Source organism: Carassius auratus, chromosome 5, assembly GCF_003368295.1.
Source record: "Carassius auratus strain Wakin chromosome 5, ASM336829v1, whole genome shotgun sequence".
Taxonomy (NCBI): Eukaryota; Metazoa; Chordata; class Actinopteri; order Cypriniformes; family Cyprinidae; genus Carassius; species Carassius auratus.
This window is the reverse complement of record NC_039247.1, coordinates 2,522,688-2,543,720: the sequence shown is the minus strand read 5'-3', so window position 1 is coordinate 2,543,720 and position 21,033 is coordinate 2,522,688. Positions and strand designations below refer to the sequence as shown.

At 30.4% G+C, this 21,033-nt stretch overlaps 1 protein-coding gene across 5 annotated transcripts in view; it reads left to right on the top strand.

The window, feature by feature from the left end:
* Positions 1-21,033, top strand: part of LOC113070737 (myotubularin-related protein 4-like) — a 45,050-nt gene that overhangs the window by 8,910 nt on the left and 15,107 nt on the right. For 3 of the 5 annotated variants that reach the window (XM_026244185.1, XM_026244176.1, XM_026244193.1), the window contains exons 3-8: positions 12,806-12,895; positions 14,955-15,071; positions 17,567-17,596; positions 18,253-18,335; positions 19,452-19,618; positions 19,788-19,884. In XM_026244185.1, coding sequence (XP_026099970.1) covers positions 12,806-12,895; positions 14,955-15,071; positions 17,567-17,596; positions 18,253-18,335; positions 19,452-19,618; positions 19,788-19,884 — 584 coding nt within the window. Of the gene's footprint in view, positions 1-3,264; positions 3,810-12,805; positions 12,896-14,954; positions 15,072-17,566; positions 17,597-18,252; positions 18,336-19,451; positions 19,619-19,787; positions 19,885-21,033 lie in introns of those variants that run through there. The other 2 variants (XM_026244161.1, XM_026244167.1) reach the window with 2 other exon arrangements.

Genomic DNA, 21,033 nt, shown 5'->3' with positions numbered 1-21,033 from the left:
AAAGTCTATACATTTCAAAATAAGAGTCCCTTTGTATTTCGAGCAGCTTTATGATTTGGAAAAAGTCCCTCATTATGCATAAAATCCTCTCTTTTTTGTTAAATTGTGGTATTTAGATAAAGGTATTTTTCATGTTTTTTTTCATCTTTTTGAATGAGCAGATGGAAAGTAGTAAAGTATAGATATTTCAGTGTATTTCTGGCTTGTTTATGATTGAAAGTCTCACAATATGCATTCAATCTTTTATTTCTCATATTTTTGAATGCGCAAATAAAAGTAATAAAGCATTGTACATCTATACATTTCAAAATAAAAGTCCCACTGTACTTCCGGGCATGTTTCTGATTTGGAAAAAGTCCCTCATTTTGCATAAAATATTATTATTATTATTTTATAATTATTTTATATATTACAGTATTATTATTTTTTTAATTGTGGATTTAGGTTTTTTATGTTTCTTTCATCTTTTTGAATGAGCAGATGGAAAGTATAGATATTGGCTTGTTTATGATTGAAAGTCTTACAATATGCATACAATCTTTTTTTTTCGTGGGGAGGGGGGTATTTTAGGTTCTTTTTGTTCCTATATTTTTCATATTTTAAGCAAATAAAAGTAAAAAAGCATACACATTTCAAAATAAAAGTCCCACTGTATTTCAGGCATGTTTATGATTTGGAAAAAGACTCTCATTTTGCATAAAATATTATTATTATTATTATTATTTATGATTTTTTTTGTTAAATTGTGGTATTTAGGTTTTCATGTTTTTCATCTTTTTGAATAAGCAGACAGAAGTAGTAAAGTATATTCATTTCAAAATAAGAGTCCCGGTGTATTTCCCTCATCATAAATGACATACTTTTTTTGCTTATTATTGTTTTAACCTGTAGTTGCATGCAATAGTAATTTTCTGAGAATGCAAAAGGGTCTTAAATGTCTTAAAGTAGTCTTTAAAAGCTCTGCAGAAGCCCTGTGATGCAGTCGGTGCTTCTCACTGGCCCGTTGCGGCTGCGTTTTTAATATTATTGTGTAGCATCTTTTGTTTTGCACCTGGTTTCGTTTGACGTCAGAGTCCGGTTCGTTTGGATAATCTGGATGCTGTTTTCTGAACTCGATCAACTCGACACACAGCCCAGATCAGTTCATTCGTGAGAGGTGTGTTCTCCAGCAGGTGTTTCTGTGCGTCCGAATATTCATTCACACACCCTGAAAACCATTGATTTACACAGTCTGGTCATATTTCAGTCCCATTCACTCACAGACGACAACGAGGATCTTTTGTCTGGTGTTTGTCTGTGAATAATGGTCCGTTTAAAGTGAAACCAGTGGATGTTCCTCTACATCAATCATTCACTCTATTGCCAAAGATCGCAAATTTCTCTCCACATTAGCTGTGTTTTTTTTGCATTCAGTTCAGCACTGTTCTGGTGCTAATGATTTTGATGTATTCTGCTAATAATCTGGTGCATGTTATGATTTGTGTGCATTATTCAGAAGGTTGTATTTGATGTGTGTGTGTGTGTGTGTGTGTGTGTGTGTGCTGATGAATGATCCTGACACTCATCTTCTGATGGATCACGCAGTTCAACAGAGTCAGCTATTTGTGTGTTGAAGTGTGTCCTCCTTTAGGCTCCTGTGTCATGCATTTGTGTTACGTGCACATCAGGTTTCAGGGGAATGACACGTGTGTGTGTGTGTGTGTGTGTGTGTGTGTGTGTTTTGCTGAAAGGGCAGTAATGCTATGGCAGGGTGTCCTCCTTTCCTAAATATAGGTGTCATGGAGTCATAAGGCCACGTCTGCAGTGAATCACAGTCCATCAGCTCAGTTCCAGCAATCCTGTGTGTGTGTGTGTGTGTGTGTGTGTATATAGAGAGAGAGCGAGAGAGAGAGAGAGAGACACACACACTCTTTACAATTATTGTATATATTTAATTACTATGTATTATGACTATTTTATATTATAATAAAAATGAAGTAAAAGTTGTCCTCAAAATACAAATAAATAAAAAAGAAAGAAAAAATTAAGAGATTTATAAAACAAAATGCATACATAAGAGAATAAAATGAATTAAAAGATAACCTGGAAAAAATATATATATAATAATAATGCCATGGATGATGTTATTTTGGAGTCGCGGCACGTTCCTCACGCTCCGAGCGTTTTGGAGTCTCTTCTAGAGACGGACATCGAGGTACAGCACGTCCTTTAGTGCAGAGAACAATGCATGCTGGGAAACTGCAGAGCGAGTGTCTCTCAGTGTGTTACAGTGGAGAGGAGGAGGAGGAGATGCTGAAGAATGCTGTGTCACTGCTGCTGCGGATCCCCTCTCTCTCTCTCTCTGTGTGTGTGTGTCAGTGTCTCTCTCTCTCTCTCTCTCTCTCTCTCTGTGTGTGTCAGTGTCTCTCTCTCTCTCTCTCTCTCTCTCTCTCTCTGTGTGTGTCAGTGTCTCTCTCTCTCTCTCTCTCTCTCTGTGTGTGTGTGTCAGTGTCTCTCACCCGTCGTGACTGAAGCACGCTGATGCATCCACACACACTGCAGCCGCGTTTTTAAATCTGATTAAATGAGGAAATAATTGACAGATTAATTTATTTAATACTAAATAAAATAGATTTGAAAATTTATTTTAAAAATATAAATAGCTGTAGTTTACGGTCATGGGTTTGATTCCCGATTAAACTGATTGAGATGTATACATTATGTGCCAAAGACATGCATTTTTAAATAAACTGTAACACAATAAAACATTTTATGAATTACATGTAAAATTAAATATAAAAATTTATAATTTATAAAATATTTAATAAAGAAAAATGCATAAATGTAACTACATGCATTTATGTAGCAAATTGATAAAATAAATGCATTTGTAAATATATTTTTATTTTAAAGGATTTAAAAAAAAAAAAGAGAATATTTTAATTGGTTAAAGTTTTAGTAATTTTGTGTGTCATTTTTAGTAGACTTTGTTATTTTTAATGCGTCTAGTTTTTATTCATTTTTATTTTGCGTCAGATTTTATTTTAGTTAAATATTTAATTGAATATATTAAACACATGTTGTCATGGAATGAGTAGGAATCAGTCCTGTTTTCTATAGTGACAATACAACTACAGTTTATTAATATTTTGAATCAGTTTTTATATTAACATTTTGTTTTCATTTCAGTTTTAAAGTAATTCTGTTGCTTTGTTTTGTCCCTTTTAGTAGGTCACGTAGTTTATTAATATTTATTTCAATTCCAGTTTTTATTTATTTTAGTACGTCAAGGTTAAATAAATTCAAATGAGAAATATTGCCATGGCAGCTCGCTGAAATATATTTATTTTCAGTTAACATTTACTTGATCTATCGTCTGAGGAGCAGGATCCTGTGTGTGTGTGTGTGTGTGTGTGTGTGTGTGTGCGGGCTGGTACAGATGAGATCTCAGTGAAGGGTGAACGCCATAATAAAGAGAGAGAGAGAGAGAGCGAGCGGGCGAGTGAGAGCGTGCACGTGAGGGTGATGCAGTGCACAGGGGGCGGAGCTTAGCATCAGCCAAGACCCCGTCTGATTCTCCATCTCTGTGTGAACCAGTGTCTGTCCATCTCTCTCCTCCGTCTCTCTTCTGGAATATTCTGAGCGACAGGAAGTGTGTGTGTGTGTGTGTGTGTGTGAGGTGAAACGTCTCGGCCGAGGGGAAGGATGGTTTTGCCAAATGCTTTGGAGGCGGTTCTCATCCAAGTGCATGTCTCCTGGACATCTGCACCCTCCCTCCGCACACCATGAGCCGGACCAACCGCGTCTCCTGCTCAATGCTCAACTGCTTCGTAAGTGTGTGTGTGTGTGTGTGTGTGTGTGTGTGCTCTTGTTTTTGTGACATATCAGGACACAACTCTGTATAATGACATGGGTATGACACAGGTATTACAAGGAGAGGGTGACTTATGAGGACATAACCCATGTCCCCATTTTTCAAAACACTTATAAATCATACAGAATGAGTTTTTTTGAGAAAGTAAAAATGCACAAAGTTTCCTGTGAGGGTTAGGGTTAGGTGTAGGGTTGGTGAAGGGACATAGAATATACAGTTTCTGCAGAATAAAAACCATTACACCTATGGGATGAACACACTTTACACAAAAACAAACAAACGTGTGTGTGTGTGTGAGCGCAGCAGGATCTTTGATCTGTGACCGAGAGAGGAGTGTAATATTAGGAATATTTACAGCTCTTTTGTTTTTCTAGATTGTGTTTATTCTGAAAGTTTGAAAGGTTTGGTATTATAATAACAATGTTTTTGTTATTATTTATTATATTATATCCTATATTTTTAAGGGAAGTCGTGGCCTAATGGTTAGAGTGTCGGACTCCCAATCGAAAGGTTGTGAGTTCTAGTCTCGGGCCGGACTGAATTGTAGGTGGGGGGAGTGCATGAACAGCTCTCTCCACCTTCAATACCACGACTTAGGTGTCCTTGAGCAAGGCATCGAACCCCCAACTGCTCCCCGGGCGCAGCAGCATAAATGGCTGCCCACTGCTCCAGGTGTGTGTTCACAGTGTGTGTGTGTTCACTGCTCTGTGTGTGTGCATTTCGGATGGGTTAAATGCAGAGCACAAATTCTGAGTATGGGTCACCATACTTGGCTGAATGTCACTTCACTTCACTTCACTTCCTATATGATATTGTATAGTACTTAAGAATTGTTACATATTATTATTATTATACTAAATAATAAAAACAACAGTAAGCTTAAGACATATTTGTATAATATATTATAGTATAATATGCTTATTATTATTATTATGATTATTGTTGTTGTTTAATATTTTAGTAAATAATAGTAATATTAAAAATAAGTATATTAAATAATTATATTATTATTATATTTGATTATTGTTATGTTCTAATAGTATAACATTATGCTAAATTACAAAGATTACAAAAATAAAAATATTATAAAGCATAATAAACTAAATATTTAAAAAACAACAAGCAAAAGAAAATAGAAATAATAAATATAATTGAAATAAATTTTTATTATGCAAATTATAATCATTATAATTTATTTATGTTTAGTGTTATGCTATTTAATCGAAAATATTATTTTAATCATTATTTTGGTATAAAAAGTATGCATAATAATTACAATAATAATGATAATTATTATTATATAGCATAACATATAATAATAATAATAATAATAATAATAATATATAAGCCTACTAATATAAATAGAAAACGAAAATAAGAAAATGTAATTAAATTAATTATAAACTGTATAATATTATGATTATTTTAATTACTGTATTATATTTGATATATATGTATTGTTATATTAATATAATATTTTGATTAGTAATTTGTAATAAGGAAAATATTATATGATTGTTATTCATTAGTATAATGGTCATCACATTGGCAACGATGTTATTAATTATAATATTGGGGTTTAGTATTGTATTCGTTTTTTAATTTGATTCTCATATTTTATTATAACATTTTAAACTATTACAAAATAACTGTAAAAATAATATAAACAACTATAAAAGTAACGTGATGGGTTTTCAGTACATAAACCATTTTGTCAATTTTCCAGCAAAGACAATTATTAGGAAATTGTTTTATGAACTAAAAAAATATAACAAGTGGTTATAAAAATGTTGTATGTATTTAGTATATCAAGCATTTTATATTTTGTATTAAGTTATAATATATTATCTCGTGCATAACTCTCTACTAGAGTGTTGAGAGAATGTTAAAAAATTTTAATGGAAGGTTTATACACATTTAAATTAAACTATGAATAAAATATGGAAACAAAAATATTTGTTATTAATTTTTTACAATTCTAAAAATGTATTTTTACATGCATATAAACATTGCACTGTCAGGGTTAAAACCATAAAAACAATACAAAATCATTATTTGGAACAAAATAATTTTCAATAGAATGTACAAAAACAACGTTTTATTTAAGCTGGTTGCCGAAGCAATATTTCAGATTTTTAGTTTAACTTAAAGTACTTAACTAAATCTAATAAATAAAAATTAATACAATTCTAAAACTAAAAAGACATATATAAATAAATATATATAGCATGAGCATGCAACAAAATTAATAAAATAGAACTAAATGATGGATCATGTTTTTTTTTTTTTTGGTTTATCCACATTAAAATATGAAACTATAAATAAATATTGAACTATTATTATTATATAATTTTTTTTAAATTGTAAAATAGTATTTTTACATTTACATGCATATAAACTTTGCACCATAAGGGTTAAAAACATACAAAAAAAAATCATTATTTGAAACAATTTCAAATATATGAAAATAACATTTTAAGCTAGTTGCCAAAACAATATTTAACATTTTTAGTATATCTTAAAGTACTAAATTAATGCAATCTTAGAAATAAAAAAACATTAAAACTAAAATATACACACAATATACATTTATATAAAATATAAAAATGACAAAGCATGCAACCAATTTTTTATTTTTATTTTAAATTACGAAAACATCAGATATTACTCCAAGAATATGGCTGTCTTTTATATTGCTATAGTAAAATAACACCAAGTAAAGCAGTAAGGCCAACCAAAAAGTTCATATATAATTTCTTTCTATGTTTAGGGCGTGTTTCTGGCACACCAAGTGAACGTCAATATAATAAAAGATGCTTTTGTAAACGATTAAATTGATTTAATAATCCCAGTAAACATTTATTGCACCATGTAATGTAGTGGATTAGTCTAATGCAGGCTGATAATGGGATCCTTTGCATTAGTATAGAATCAGACTGCTGTGCTTTAATATATCAGCATGTGCATTGATGCTGAGATCTCGTGCAGATCACGTTTGATTTAAGACGAGCTGATCTTCATCATCGTGCATGAGCTCATAAATAACATATTCCTGCTTCTGAAATATTTATTATCAGCGAGAGAAAGCAAGCAGCTCCCTCGCCTCTCTGAGCTTTCACAGATCGTTTCTCGGCTGATTTAGACCTTTGTAATTAACGATGCACAGAAATTGTCTTCATTATTAGTGTGTTTTATAAAGCATTTTATTTGTTTATTTCTAAAAGAAAATAACTATTTTAATTTCATATCTAATTAACTATTTTTAAAATGAAACAAAATAATGCATGCAATGGGTGTTTAATATAAAAAGTGTTTTAATTTTTAAAATTGTCGTCAATAATGACAATAATAAAATAGTTTTGGAAAACATTATAAAATAACTAAACCAACAAATAACTATAAAAATTGCATATGTGATTGGCATTTAGTATATAACGACTTTTTTCAAATTTACAGTAAAAATATCTGTTATAAAATAACTATAAAAATAGCATTACTGTAAAAACAACATGTGATAAGTGTTCAATATATAATGTAATATTTTTAATAAATCTGTCATAATTTTTTATATTACATCCGCTATTTAATTGTTAATATTTCAACAGTGAATCAGAGTAAAAACATTTTTATATAATTAAAAAGTTGATATAAAGTTGATTTAAATGTTTCTACACAACTGTTTTTATTTGAGTGTTGATTTATTAAATACATTTAATTGTTCTGATTAGATTTACAGCTAAATTAAAACTTCAATTTACTGTAAAAAATACTGTAGGTTTTAAAATTAAATAAAGGAATAAATTAAATTCCATTAAAAATACATTTAATAATTTCATTGTTTTTGCATTATTTATTATTATTATTATTATTATTATTATTATTATTATTATTATTAATAATTAAATAATTTGTAAATTATGATAAATCAGAGACTGAATTGCTTTTGCGTTTTAATCTGAAAGGCTGTAATAATCTCCAGTCCATCGAACTCTCACTGGATTACAGAAGATGATGATTGTTTTAATGAATGAAACCATTAGCTGTCCCATCCCAAAACCTCTTTGAATGATTTAATTCATGTTCCCGTCCTCCTGTGGCCGACCTGAAACCCAACAGAGAACTAGAGCTGGACCGTGTGATGAGATATGACCTAAAATAATCAAATCACGTGAAGCATCTGTCGTCTTTTAGTTTTATTTACATACTGATGTAGTTTTCTTCATATTTTGTATTTTCCAAATGAGATGTATTTTCATTTTTTAGACTTTTTATATTTTATTTTAGGAATTTTCTTGTACTTTTATTATTTTACATAAATTTTTTTAATGTGATATTTTATTTATTTCAGCCTTATTTCATTTACCATCTTTTTCTGCTTATGTGCTTTTGTATTTTTTTGTATTATTTTTCTATAAAGCTTTGTTTTAATTTTTATTTTAGTAATTTTATGTGCTTTTGCATTTTTATTATTTTATATACATTTCTAATTTATTTTTTCTTATGTTTTTCATTTAATATTTATATTTTCTTTTAGCCATATCTCAATTACCAAAAATGTTTTGTTCTACTTACGTGTTTTTGTCATTTTTATTATTACATTTTTCCTTATTTAATTTTTCAGTTTTAGTAATTTTTTTATGGTTTTATATACATTGTTGATAAATGTTTTTTATTTATTTTTTTCATCTTATATGTATTTGCTATTTAAGCTTTATTTAAATTTCTGATTTTTTGTTACTTTTGTGCTTTTGTCATTTTTATTATTTTTTACTTTAAAGCAATTTTATTTGATTTTTGTCATTTTTTTCCATCTGCTTTTGTCATTTTCTTATTTAATATGCATTTATAATTAGTATTATATATTTTTATATTTAAGCTTCATTTCAGATCATACAAATTTGTTCTATGTGCTTTTTATTATTTTTTAGTATTTATTTAAACAATTTTGTAAAATAATAGTATGTATTTTTGTCATTTCTATTATTATTTTATAGTTTTTTTTTTTTCAGTTTTAGTTTAGTAATGTTAGTACCTAATCTTATTTGTAAAATATTAGTCTGTTTATTGAACAGTGAAGCTGTTGTGGCTGAGTGTTACTGTGGAGTGTGTTGTTAATGCATTAGCAAGGGCTTCGTCTTGTTACTCTATTTCCAGCGCGGCACACAAATGAGATAAAGTGTGGGATCGAGCGGGACGAGATCCCAGAGACTCAAAGCCTGACACGGGACATTTTTCGTACCGCTGTCTCAAAGTGACCGGATAATTGGTCTGAGGGTCACCTGACCTCACCTGAAGAGACAGAAACCATCTTTTGACACAAGAACATTGTTTCTTGTAAACTGGCCAAAGGTATCGTCTTACAGCAGAGATGCTCTTCTGACAGGTGTTTAACATCTTTTTTGATCCTAAAATGTCCTTTATGCACATATAGGTGATTGCTTCATCGTTTGGCCTTGCATTTCATAATCTACACTTAGTTTTTTACCAACTACTGTCAATATATATTAATAAACAAAGAATGACATATAGATTAAATGCATAGAAAATAAATTCAATACATAAAATATGTACAATTCATGTCTTCTGGAATTATTTTTTTGTATAAAATATAATGAGAAAAAAATGTTTCTTCCTACAAAAGCTTTATTTCACATGCTTTTGCTTTTCATTATAATGGAAATCATAATCTGCCGTGAGTTTTTAAGTTCTGTTATCCTTGTATACATACACGCGCACACACACACACACACACACACACACACACACACACACACACACACACACATATATATATATATATATAAATATATATATATATAGTAAATTAAATATAAAACGAATACGTTTAAGCATATTTTTCTCACCTTTATTATTACTTTTAGTGTTATTCATATTATTTTTATATGCTTAATATTAATAATAATAATTACAATTATTAATTACAATTTATTGCATTTAAATTTTAGTAATTTTATGTGCTTTTGTCATTGTTTTGTTAGTTTATTTTTCTTGTTTTTTATATATATATAGCTTTATTTAAAATTTTATTTTCAGTAATTTTAGTACTTAAACCTTAACTATATCTAATTATTAGAGACAAAAAACAACTATACAGTATATGTGTGTGTGTTATTTTTTTATATTTATTTCAGCTTTATTTCAATTTCCACAAATATTTTAATAACAACATTGAAGTGTCCTGCATGGGCTGAACGTTTGTTTTTGCGTTTCAAGAAGATTTCAAGCCTCACTGTTTCTTACTTTCTACTTTGCTCATCACTTCTGGTATGTGTGGCTTCTGCTTGCGTCTTCCTCTCAGTTTGGGCCTTGTTTCTGTCCTATTTCTGTCCTGTAACTTGCTTAAGGAGTCAGAGGTGTGTCTGTGTGCTGTTTGAAGATCTCTGTGTCACTCGGAGCTTTTTATAGCGCGTCTGCAGCCGATCCTCATCAGGAGAGTCAGATATCCTCCTCAAGGCCGTCCTGGGTCTGTTTGAGGAGGGTTGAGTGTTGAATATACAAATATATATCTCTAATTATTTCTAATTATATAATTTCTGTAATGTATTGCTCTGGTGGCACCAAGTCTGAAAATCACCATTATTATTATTATTATTATTATTTATTTTTTTACTGCAGTTGGAAAATTTCATATTAACAAATAAAGTTGTATAAAAACTACATTTTTGTAATTAAATAAATGCATGCATCAAACGCCTTGCCATGCTTGTAATGAGAAGCACTTATCAACAAAACAGAAGTTTAAGGGTTCCCTTTGGTTTACTGTCAAAATCAATGTGATTTATTGTTTGAAAATGAAAAAATTCATTCTTTAAAATAAATTATGAAAATTATTATTTTATTTTTCTTCAAGAGTAGTATTTTGGCCAAATATTAGCAATTAGCAATTTGTTTTCAAGAGTAGTATTTTTTTGTTTTATTTTAATATTTATTTAGTTGTACTAGTAGTAGAAATAGTAGTAATAATAATAATAATGGAATTATTGTTATAATGAATACAAGTATTGTCATTTTACTGTTATAAAGTAAAATTCTAATTATTATTTTCCATAAATACATTTTTACAGTGAAACATTACAAGAGTAAGATTTATTTTATTTTAAGTGATTTTTATATTTTTGTTTAGTATTAGTAATATTACTGTTATTTTTAAATTGAAATATATAATATATATAATACATGTAGTGTATATATAAACCGCATGTAAACAGTGTTTATTTAATGATTTAGTCATTCAGCAGGTTTTATTGCATTTCCAGGACGGCTCTCGTCACGTCGTGTGCAGACAGATTCTTCACTGGAGGCACATTTTATTTGTAACCCATATTTTTGCATATAATTTTTTTTTTATAAAGAGTAATATTTAATGCCCATGTTGATCTAATTAAAATTAAATTCCTAAAACTAAGAGAAAATATAAAAATAAAATTTTATTTAAAATATAAAAAAGTATACTCTGTAAATCTATGGTATATAAATGGTAAAAAAAAATTAATTGAGTTTAATGCTAAGAGTTATTTAAAAAGTATTTCCATGATTGATGTGTTAAATACATTTCAGTCTAGTTCAAATACATTGATTTACATTTAGTTTAGTTAAATTTATTACATTTAGTTTTATATCTGTTACTAAGTTTCACCAAAACGCCAATAAAAAGTCTTTATAGTTTAAATAAAACGAATAGTAACACAAATAATAGTAGTTTTTTTTTTTTTTAAATAAAAATAGCATTTTACTTTTATTTTAACTAATAAAAATGAAATTTTTTATTGGTTAAAACAAAACGAAAATAAAAACAAAATATCTTATTTTGAAAACAAAATAAAAAAATCGTATTTAAATATTAATGAAAACTTTTACTGTATATAAAATACTAAAATAACTCTGGACCGCACCAGTATCATGATGCTGCTCCTAATACTTTCTTAAATATATTTTTGTGCATGTTATTGTAAAGTTTTTCATAAGCTTGTAGGAAGGCAATGACTTTTTCCTTCATAACACCTCGTCCAGATGCTGAAGGGAAATTCATTTTGACTTGGCTGCAGACTTTAACGTGCCCTGTGTGGCAACTTCAGAACGAACCACTGCATGATGAAATGGAAAGAGTGAGTGTGTGTGTGTGTGTGAGAGAGAGAGAGAGATTTTCATTGATGTTCAGGCTTTCATCATAATGTTTAACCTTCCACTTTTCTCAATCAGCAAACCGTGCAGAGTTCAGAGCGGAGGTCCTCAGATGTTTTTCACTCTGCCCCTCTCCTGTAGCAATCTCGTCGTTGCATGCTGTGAAGTTTGCATTGGAGAGCTTTTCTCCATGTGGGCTGGCTCTTGTGTTCTCTGTTGGGAGGTGTGTTGATTTCCTCACTCGTGTCTGATGCCAGACGAAGGTCTTTCACCTCGTCCTGTGACGTGAACGGCGGCTCAAGGTCCCTTCAGATCAATGTTAAATCCACTGCGTGACGCCGGTGAACACGTAGCCCTGTCATCAGACATTTCTGCTGCATTTGAAAAAGTCCTGAACTTAATATTCTTCAGTCCAGTGTAGCATGTGTGTACGTGTTCTGCTAATGCAGTATTTTGTTTTTGTAACATATAAGTATGATGGAATGTCCAAAATTGGTAACGAGAAGCATTTATAAACCTGATGTCAACAAAGAAGATGCTTTTAAATAAGTAAAGAAAAGAAGACAGCTGCAACTGCAGTGCTTTAAGCAAGCATGCTTTAGAATTTGGCCAAAGCAAAGTTGTTTACAGTTGCCAAGCAACAGAACATTCCAAAGACGGGGACTTTAGAATTCTGCTGACGTGGGGTCAAAGGTCAAATTCAAATGCAGCCCGTTCAGTCAGAGTTCTAAATTGGAACAGTTTGTTTCCTGAAGTTGATTTGTGATGGTGTGTGTGTTTTGTGTGTGTGTGTGTGTGTGTGTGTTTTAGGGTGAGGAGGGGCCGCCCAGTCTGGAGTACATTCAGGCCCGGGACCTGTTCCCCCAGAAAGAGCCGGTCAAAGAAGACGACGCTCTGCAGGTCAGTTTCACGCCTCATGTCAGCTTTCTCCCATGCTGCGTTTCATCTCACATGTTCGTTCTCTGTAGAGAAAGTGGGTTAACACACCACACACACACACACGTCTGTCCTCTGCGTGTAATGTGTGTGAAAAAAAAATCATATGAAAGGTCTGGGGAGACGGAGGGTGACAGATGTGGAGGTGAAAAGAGTGAGATTCATCAAAAGGACAAAGCAATGACACGGATACAGCGGGGACGTCCAGATACTGAGCACAAGAGCTTGACATTGACTCTTATTCAACGACTTTGAGTCTATATGTAGCACTTAATGTCCATGTATTTAAGTTGCTTTCTTAATATATGCTTCTGGTCTTACTGTGATCAATTTATGAATGCATATTATATGAAGGTTTTTTGTTTGTCAGTGTAAAACTCGCCACGTTAGAGCGTTGTGAAGACTACATTCTCATAGACTGGAGACTGGACACCGTCTGACCATTTCTCCAAATCTGATGAAGAAACACATTTCAGCTCATTTTTGTTTTTAATTTTGAAGAGATTTCATCATTCATAATTACATGTAACCTCAAAATCAGACACATGGGTCAGTTTTTCAAAATTGAGCATCAATGCATCATGAAAGCTGAATAAATCATCTTTCCTTTGATGCATGGTTTGTTAGGATCGGACAATATTTGGCCAAGATCCAACCATTTTAAAATCTGGAATCTGACGGTGCAAAAAAATCGAAATATTGAGAAAAAAAATCTTTAAAGTTGTTCAGATGAAGTTCTTAGCAATGCATATTAATAATCAAACGTGAAGTTTAAATATATTTACAGCCGGAATATTACTAAATATCTTCCTAAGGATATTTGGCATTAAAAAAAAAACATTAATTTTGACCCATACAATGTATTTTTGGCTATTGCTACAAATATACCCCCTGTGCTCCAGGGACACATATGCATTGTTGCATTGAGATACAAATGTAAAAATGTTCACGCCATTGTTGACTGGCACATTTGACCTTGTGCTTAAGCATGTTCATATCTGTTTAGTGAACAGTGCCATGAATCTGTGCTCATCAATTATGTAGTATATTAGTAAAATCCAGTCGTCGGTAATGCAAGCATCCTCCTGCGCTATAGATCAGCATTACAGCACTTACAGAGCCCATGATGTTGTATTTCTCTACACCTTCTGCACTTCATAGGGTTGTATTGCTCCCTGAAGTCTACTTATCTTAAAGTGAAATATCCATCATTTAGTTTTTCATGACCATTTAATGCAATCTCAGATTTTGCTGCTGTAACTTTAAGACTTCTGCATATAGATGACCTCTGAAAGTCATTTCAGGAGAAAGTCATCACGTTGATGAAATGCAGTCTTTAATTTAGTTTGGAATAGCATGCACTTTTTGTGCGTTTACATTTTTAATGTGCATTTACATCTTTAATATTTTGTATTTTTTCAAGATAGATTTGGTGTACGGTATTAGTGAAACATAATATTTAATGGGAAAATATCAAGCAGGAGATAGAGATAAAAAATAGAATCTATTCTTGATGTCTGTTTCAACGTTTCAGAGGAATAAGTTTCTACATTAGTTTGAAAAATGTGTAACCCTTTTTTTTTTAAATCAGAATATTGTGCAAGACCATAAACGTGTTAAATAATCAATTTTGATTTCATGTTGCTTAATGTAAAACAAATTTTTAATATATTGTGTAAACTTAATATAAAAAATGCGATGCATCTTTCAAATTTTATTAAAAAAAAAGTACAACAAAACATTTCAATTGTTTTTGTCAAATAAGATGCTGCATAACAGCACTATAAATTAATGAAAAAATACCTGGGAAGTATGATACTACTTAAAAATAATATTATTATTATTATTAGCTGAGAATTATATTTTATTATACAGTAGTGATATATTTGTCATAATTTCTTCAAGTTAAACCAGACTTTTATTTTGACGGTTTGTCGTGAAACTTTCATTTAACCTTTTTGTTTCAGTGTGTATTTCTTGTCACACTTCAAAGGCATGTTTTTGTGTTCTCCGGTCTCTCCAGGTCCCGTTTCCTGTCCTGCAGGGCGAGTGGGTCGAGTTCCTGGGCCGTGCGGACGATGCCATCATCGCCATCTCCAACTACAGACTTCACATCAAGTTCAAAGACTCCATCATCAACGTAAGAGCACAGAGCAGCACAAGAAAGACAAGAGAGAGAGTTCAGCCCTCCAGCTGTTGCAGTCATTGAGGCTCGTCTCCTCTTATCCCAGAGAAAAGAGCCGTCTCTGACCTCGGTTTGATTTCTCTGACCTCAGAGCTCTGGAGGTCTGAACACGAGCCTCTTTTCTCTTTTTCACTCACAGCCTCCCTGACGTCAAGCATGTAAACCGCTGCGGGCGTCGCTGTTGTGCCTTTAGCCCTGCTGAAGTTTAGATTCCTTTTAAGTGTGGTTTGTGCAATTTAAATAAAAAATGCACGAGTTCAGGAAAACGTTTGAAACAGCCGTATTTTTGCTATTCTGTTTGCTGCTGTTGGTTAGCACAGCCTGAATGCAATCATATTTAAATGTCCGTATATATATACTTTATGATTTTGAATATATTTTTACCAACTATATCTATCTTTATATGTGTGTGTATATATATTTACATCATATATACATGTATACATCATTTTTTAAACATTTTATATCATTGTGTACATGCATACTACATTATGCATATACCTCAATTTTTTTATAAATGTTTTACATAATTATATAATATTTTGCTTAAAATGGATATAGCTCATATCCAAATATATTATTTTGAAGCATTTTATATCGTGTACATACATGCATACTATATATATTATATTATAGCTTTATATATTTTGCTTGAAATGTATATAGATCATATTTAGATATATAATTTTTTTAATACTTTTTATGTCATTGTGTACATGCATGCTATATTATATATAGATCTCAATCTTTAATTATAATATTATATAATATTTTTTTAAACATGTAAATGTGCATGTGTGTATATATAAAAACACACATGTATAATTATTTTATATTTATAATAGTTGAATTAACATGTTAGGTTTTTAAATAAAAAATAACAATTTTGAAGTATTTAAATAAATATGTAAATATGTAAATATAGTAACTTATTTAAAACTAAATGCATGCCTCATATTTAATGTTTTTATAGATGAATATACTATAACTTTTTTTATGCTAGATATGATGTTATGGCTGAAATATATAGTTGTATACTGTAGTGGTGTCGAATGATCCGTGAGTCACTGATGTCCTTCAGTGAACAGAGGAAAGCCTCTTATCTCCTACATACGTGTGTTTAAACACTGGCCTGACCCCGTCTGCTCTCTCTACTATTACTAGCTCGCCTCTCTTCATGTCTGGAGTGCTGATCTTAAAGGGGAAGCATCATTAGAGTTCTTAAGAGTGAAACTTTGACCTGCTGTTTATTTTCGACTTCTCAGCAGTGGGACGTGTTTAAAGGGATCTTATGTGTGTAACAGTGTTGTTATTTGAAATAAACATTTATTTATAACATTTAATAAATAAAAAATATGAATCACAATGATACTGTATCTAAAAAAAAAATAAGATGAACAATGACAGATGAACAAAACAAAAACTCGAAAAAAAGAACTGAAATAAGCTTAAGTTATACTAAAACTGAGAACAAAACTAAACGGAAATAATATAAATTAATAAAAATTAGCAAATGGCAAAATTTAAATAATATATAAAAAAACTGAAAATATAAAAATAAAAGCTTTAATAATTTAAATAAAATAACATTAATGTTGAATGCCTTTCGCTTTGACAAAAAAAAAAAAAAACTAAAAATAGAAAATAAACCCTACTTTAAAATACTAAATACTATAATAGTGTAGAAATAATAAAATGGTAACGTTACTGTTGCTTAGACAAAAATGAAGACGGAAAATATAAAAATTACTTCTAATTTAAAAATAAATAAATATGGTAATAGTGTTTAAATAATAATAAAATAACACTGATGTTGAAAAGCTTGTCTCTATGACAAAATAAAACAAAAGGAACTTTAAAATATTCATAAATATTTTATAAATAACAAAACGACACTCATGTTCATGTCACTGTTTGACAAAATAAAATAAAACACTGAAAATCTTAAAAGCTGTTTTAAATATGATACTAGCGTATAAATGATAGTGAAATATCACTAGTTTTAACCCATGCCACTCTGTGACAGTATTTGTTATTTTAACGTTAATGAGCTTTATTCTGTTCACACAGTTTTTTTCTTGTTTTTATAATCTGCATTATGCTAAATTTAACGTTCCTTCAGGCACGAGACTGGAATCTTAATGACACTACCCAGAATCCCTTGCACTCTGCACATGGTCAGCTCATTTGAATAACAGCATCATGTGACCCTGAGATTTTAAGGCTCTTTATTAATAATCCTGGATCTTTTTGCTCAACTTGAGCAAAGATCTGTCTGTCTCTCTCTCTCTCTCTCTCTCTCTGTCTTTCTGTCTCTCTCTCTCTTTCTCTCTCTCTCTGTGCGTTTTTCATACCCTTCCATTTATGTCATGTTTTCATCTCCCTCTTTTTTTTTTTCTCCACCCTCTCTTCCTCTCGTCCTCTTCCTCATCCCTGTGTCGGTGTTGTAGATGTATCCTGGTGTGGACAGTGAGATCTCTGTGAGTAATCTGCACCCTCACCTCTGACCTCTGACCTCTTCATCCCTCCTTTTCATGTCTTTAATTTCCCCCGTTACTGTTTGGTTTCTCTGTTTCTCACATGAATGTAGTCTGGTCATATATCATATATTATATCGTAAAAATTGATATATTATATATTTAACAGGACAGGCGGCATTAAAATACTTTAAGACTTTAACTATTGAGTCTGTTAATAATTGATATTTAAAAATATATAGATATGCATTTATAGATGTGTAAAAAATATTATATTATATAGTTTTATTATGTTATACTTTATCAAATTAAACCATTTTTATATTATAGTTTGTCATATATAAAGTTTATAAATGTATTAACAGGACTTAAGCTTAAGAAATATATTTAGTTTATATTGTATATTTTGATATATATTATATCATTGACAGAACAGACAATAGTAAAATGTTTTATATGATATCATGTATTTATATATATATATATATATATATATATATATATATATATATATATATAAAACTGTTGCAGGTCAGGAGATACTTTTGTTACATTATTACATGTTTTTTTTTAGTTTGATGCTCGTGATTGATGGTTGATGCAGTCATGTCATGTGATGCGGTCTGCTGCTCTCTGATTGGCTGATTGTGTGTGTACAGGTTCCTCTGAGGCTGATTGAGGCCGTTGAGAGCAGAGATATGTTTCAGCTGCACATCATCTGCAAAGACTCCAAAGTAGTGAGGTAAACACACACACACACACACAAACACACACTTCTGCTCAGCGTGTGAAGTGATATTGTAGTTATTTTTACTAAACCAAAGTATAATATCGGAGAATTTGTATTTTTAGTATTAATGAAAATGCATATTTATATTAAAATTGAATTATTACATTGTGAGTATAGATTATGTATAATACTTTTAAATAATGATTCCTATTTTTGTATTTTATTTAACATTTATCTTCTCAGTAAATATTATATATATATATATATATATATATATATATATATATATATATATATATATATATATATATATATATATATATATATATATATATAATATATTACATTATATATACACACACACACACTAAAAATGTACATTATGTACAATATAATTTGTCTGCGTTTAAAATTTTTTGGGTTTTAATTCATTTTTAATACAATTTCACATTTTTATTGTCTCAAACTCTCTGATTAAAAATGGCATCCTCTTAAAAAATAATATTTAGACTTAAGAAAATAAATTGAATGCTTTTAAATTAGACACTTTTATTTTAACACTTGAGAACTCTGAAATTGAGATGAATAATACCTTCTAATACTTTTTTTTTTTTACATATGAATTATAATACGTTTTAATTACGTTTAGATAATAATATATTTTTTCATTTGTATCAAGTTTGAGGTTCAAAATGTATCAGTAACCGTGTTGCTATTGGAGGATATTATGACTCATATTATCAATATCGATCTGATTAATCCTATTATGATCTGTGCACAATATCAGATTCATTCAAGGTTTCTGCACCAGGTTTCAGACGTCCTGAATCTTTTCTAATGAACATTGTTGTTTTGATGCCTGATGTTTCTTGTGCGAAACATTGTGGAATATACAAATGCATATTTTACATTTACTAAGATGTAACTCGCATCAAAAGTGGTTCTGTTAACATTAGTTAATGCACTGTGAACAACATGAAAAAAGATGCCTTGTTGTTAGTTAACATTAATGCTTAAACTGTTAGAGCTTAGTGTAAAATATAATTGTCTCAGTTTTCATTGTGCTTTTGCTGAATCTGTTTTTTTGGCATCTGTTAAATGCACGCATGTCAATGTTTTCTGCGTCAGGTGTCATTTCTCGACGTTCAAGCAGTGCGAAGAGTGGCTGAAGCGCTTGAACAGAGCCATCGCACATCCGGCCCGTCTGGAGGAGCTGTTCGCGCTGGCGTATCACGCCTGGTGTTTAGGAGGAAACACAGACGATGAAGACCAGCACCTGCACCTGTGCAGACCAGGTACACACACACACACACACTGAGGATCAGATCTGAGACTCTAAAACATGATTGATGGAGAATCAAGTAAAGCTGAGCTGCTTCAGTCCAGGAAGAGTTCATCTGGAGATATTACTGACCTTATTCTGACCTTTACTTGATTAAAAGCTGCTGTGTTTGTGTCTCTCAGGTGATCACGTGAGGCACAGGTTGGAGGTGGAGGTGAAGCGGATGGGATTCGACATGCAGAACGCCTGGAGAGTGTCTGATATCAATAACAACTACAAGTAAGTTTGAGGCGCGATGGAATCTGTCTTAAATTGATTTCACTAAAATTCTGAAAACTGCTGACCAGCCAGAGCCAGAAATCAAGATTTAAGATTTATTCTTATGGAAGCCTGTTTCTGCCACTGAATAAAACATTTAAAAAGTAATTGCTACTTTTTATCTCAGATAACTTTTCCAGAAAAAAAAGTACTAATTGCGAGTTTATATCAAAATTGAGGAAAAAAGTCAGAATTGCAAGTTTGTCACAATTCCGAGAAAATGGTAGAATTGCGAGTTTGTCACAGTTCCGAGGAAAAAGTAGAATTCCGAGTTTGTCACAATTCCGAGAAAACGGTAGAATTTCGAGTTTGTCACAGTTCCGAGGAAAAAAGTCAGAATTGCGAGTTTGTCACAATTCCGAGGAAAAAAAGAATTTATATCACAAATCTGAGGGGAAAAGTGTTATGCGTTTTAGGTTCATTGGTTTGTGTTAGTGAATATAAACTGCAAATATACAGTTATAAAGTACAAAAATCTCACAATAGACATCAAAGGAACTATAAAAAAAATCTCATGATATCAGTGTTTCTCATTAAAAATAAGTGTTTATTTAAAATGGAATAATTACTAGTAAATTTGTTTTTGCTTTAAAACTAAATTATAATTAATTGTTTTATGAATTTATATTGCTTACATGTTGTGTTTATTTATATATATATATATATATATATATATATATATATATATATATATAAAATAATAATAATAATAATATTATTTTTTTTATTTTTTTGTAAGAATATTGTTAAATTATTGCATATATTTTTCGTATTAGTTTTATGTTATACTTATAAAATTTTTACTACTTTGTCATGCGAGTAGCATTTACTGCTAATATGGTAATAAATACATATTAATATTTTTTTTATTTTTATTTATCTGATCATAAAGGCATATTTTAAAATCTGTCTAAAAAAAACATCTATAATCTTTTTTAATATAATATAATATTATAATATTTTTATTTATCTGATCATAAAGGCATATTTTAAAATCTGTCTAAAAAAAACATCTATAATCAAATATCAACCTGAAGCACCGTATGATATTGCTGTATTTATTAATATATTTGTTTTTAGAATATTGCTGCATATAATATTTGTATTGGA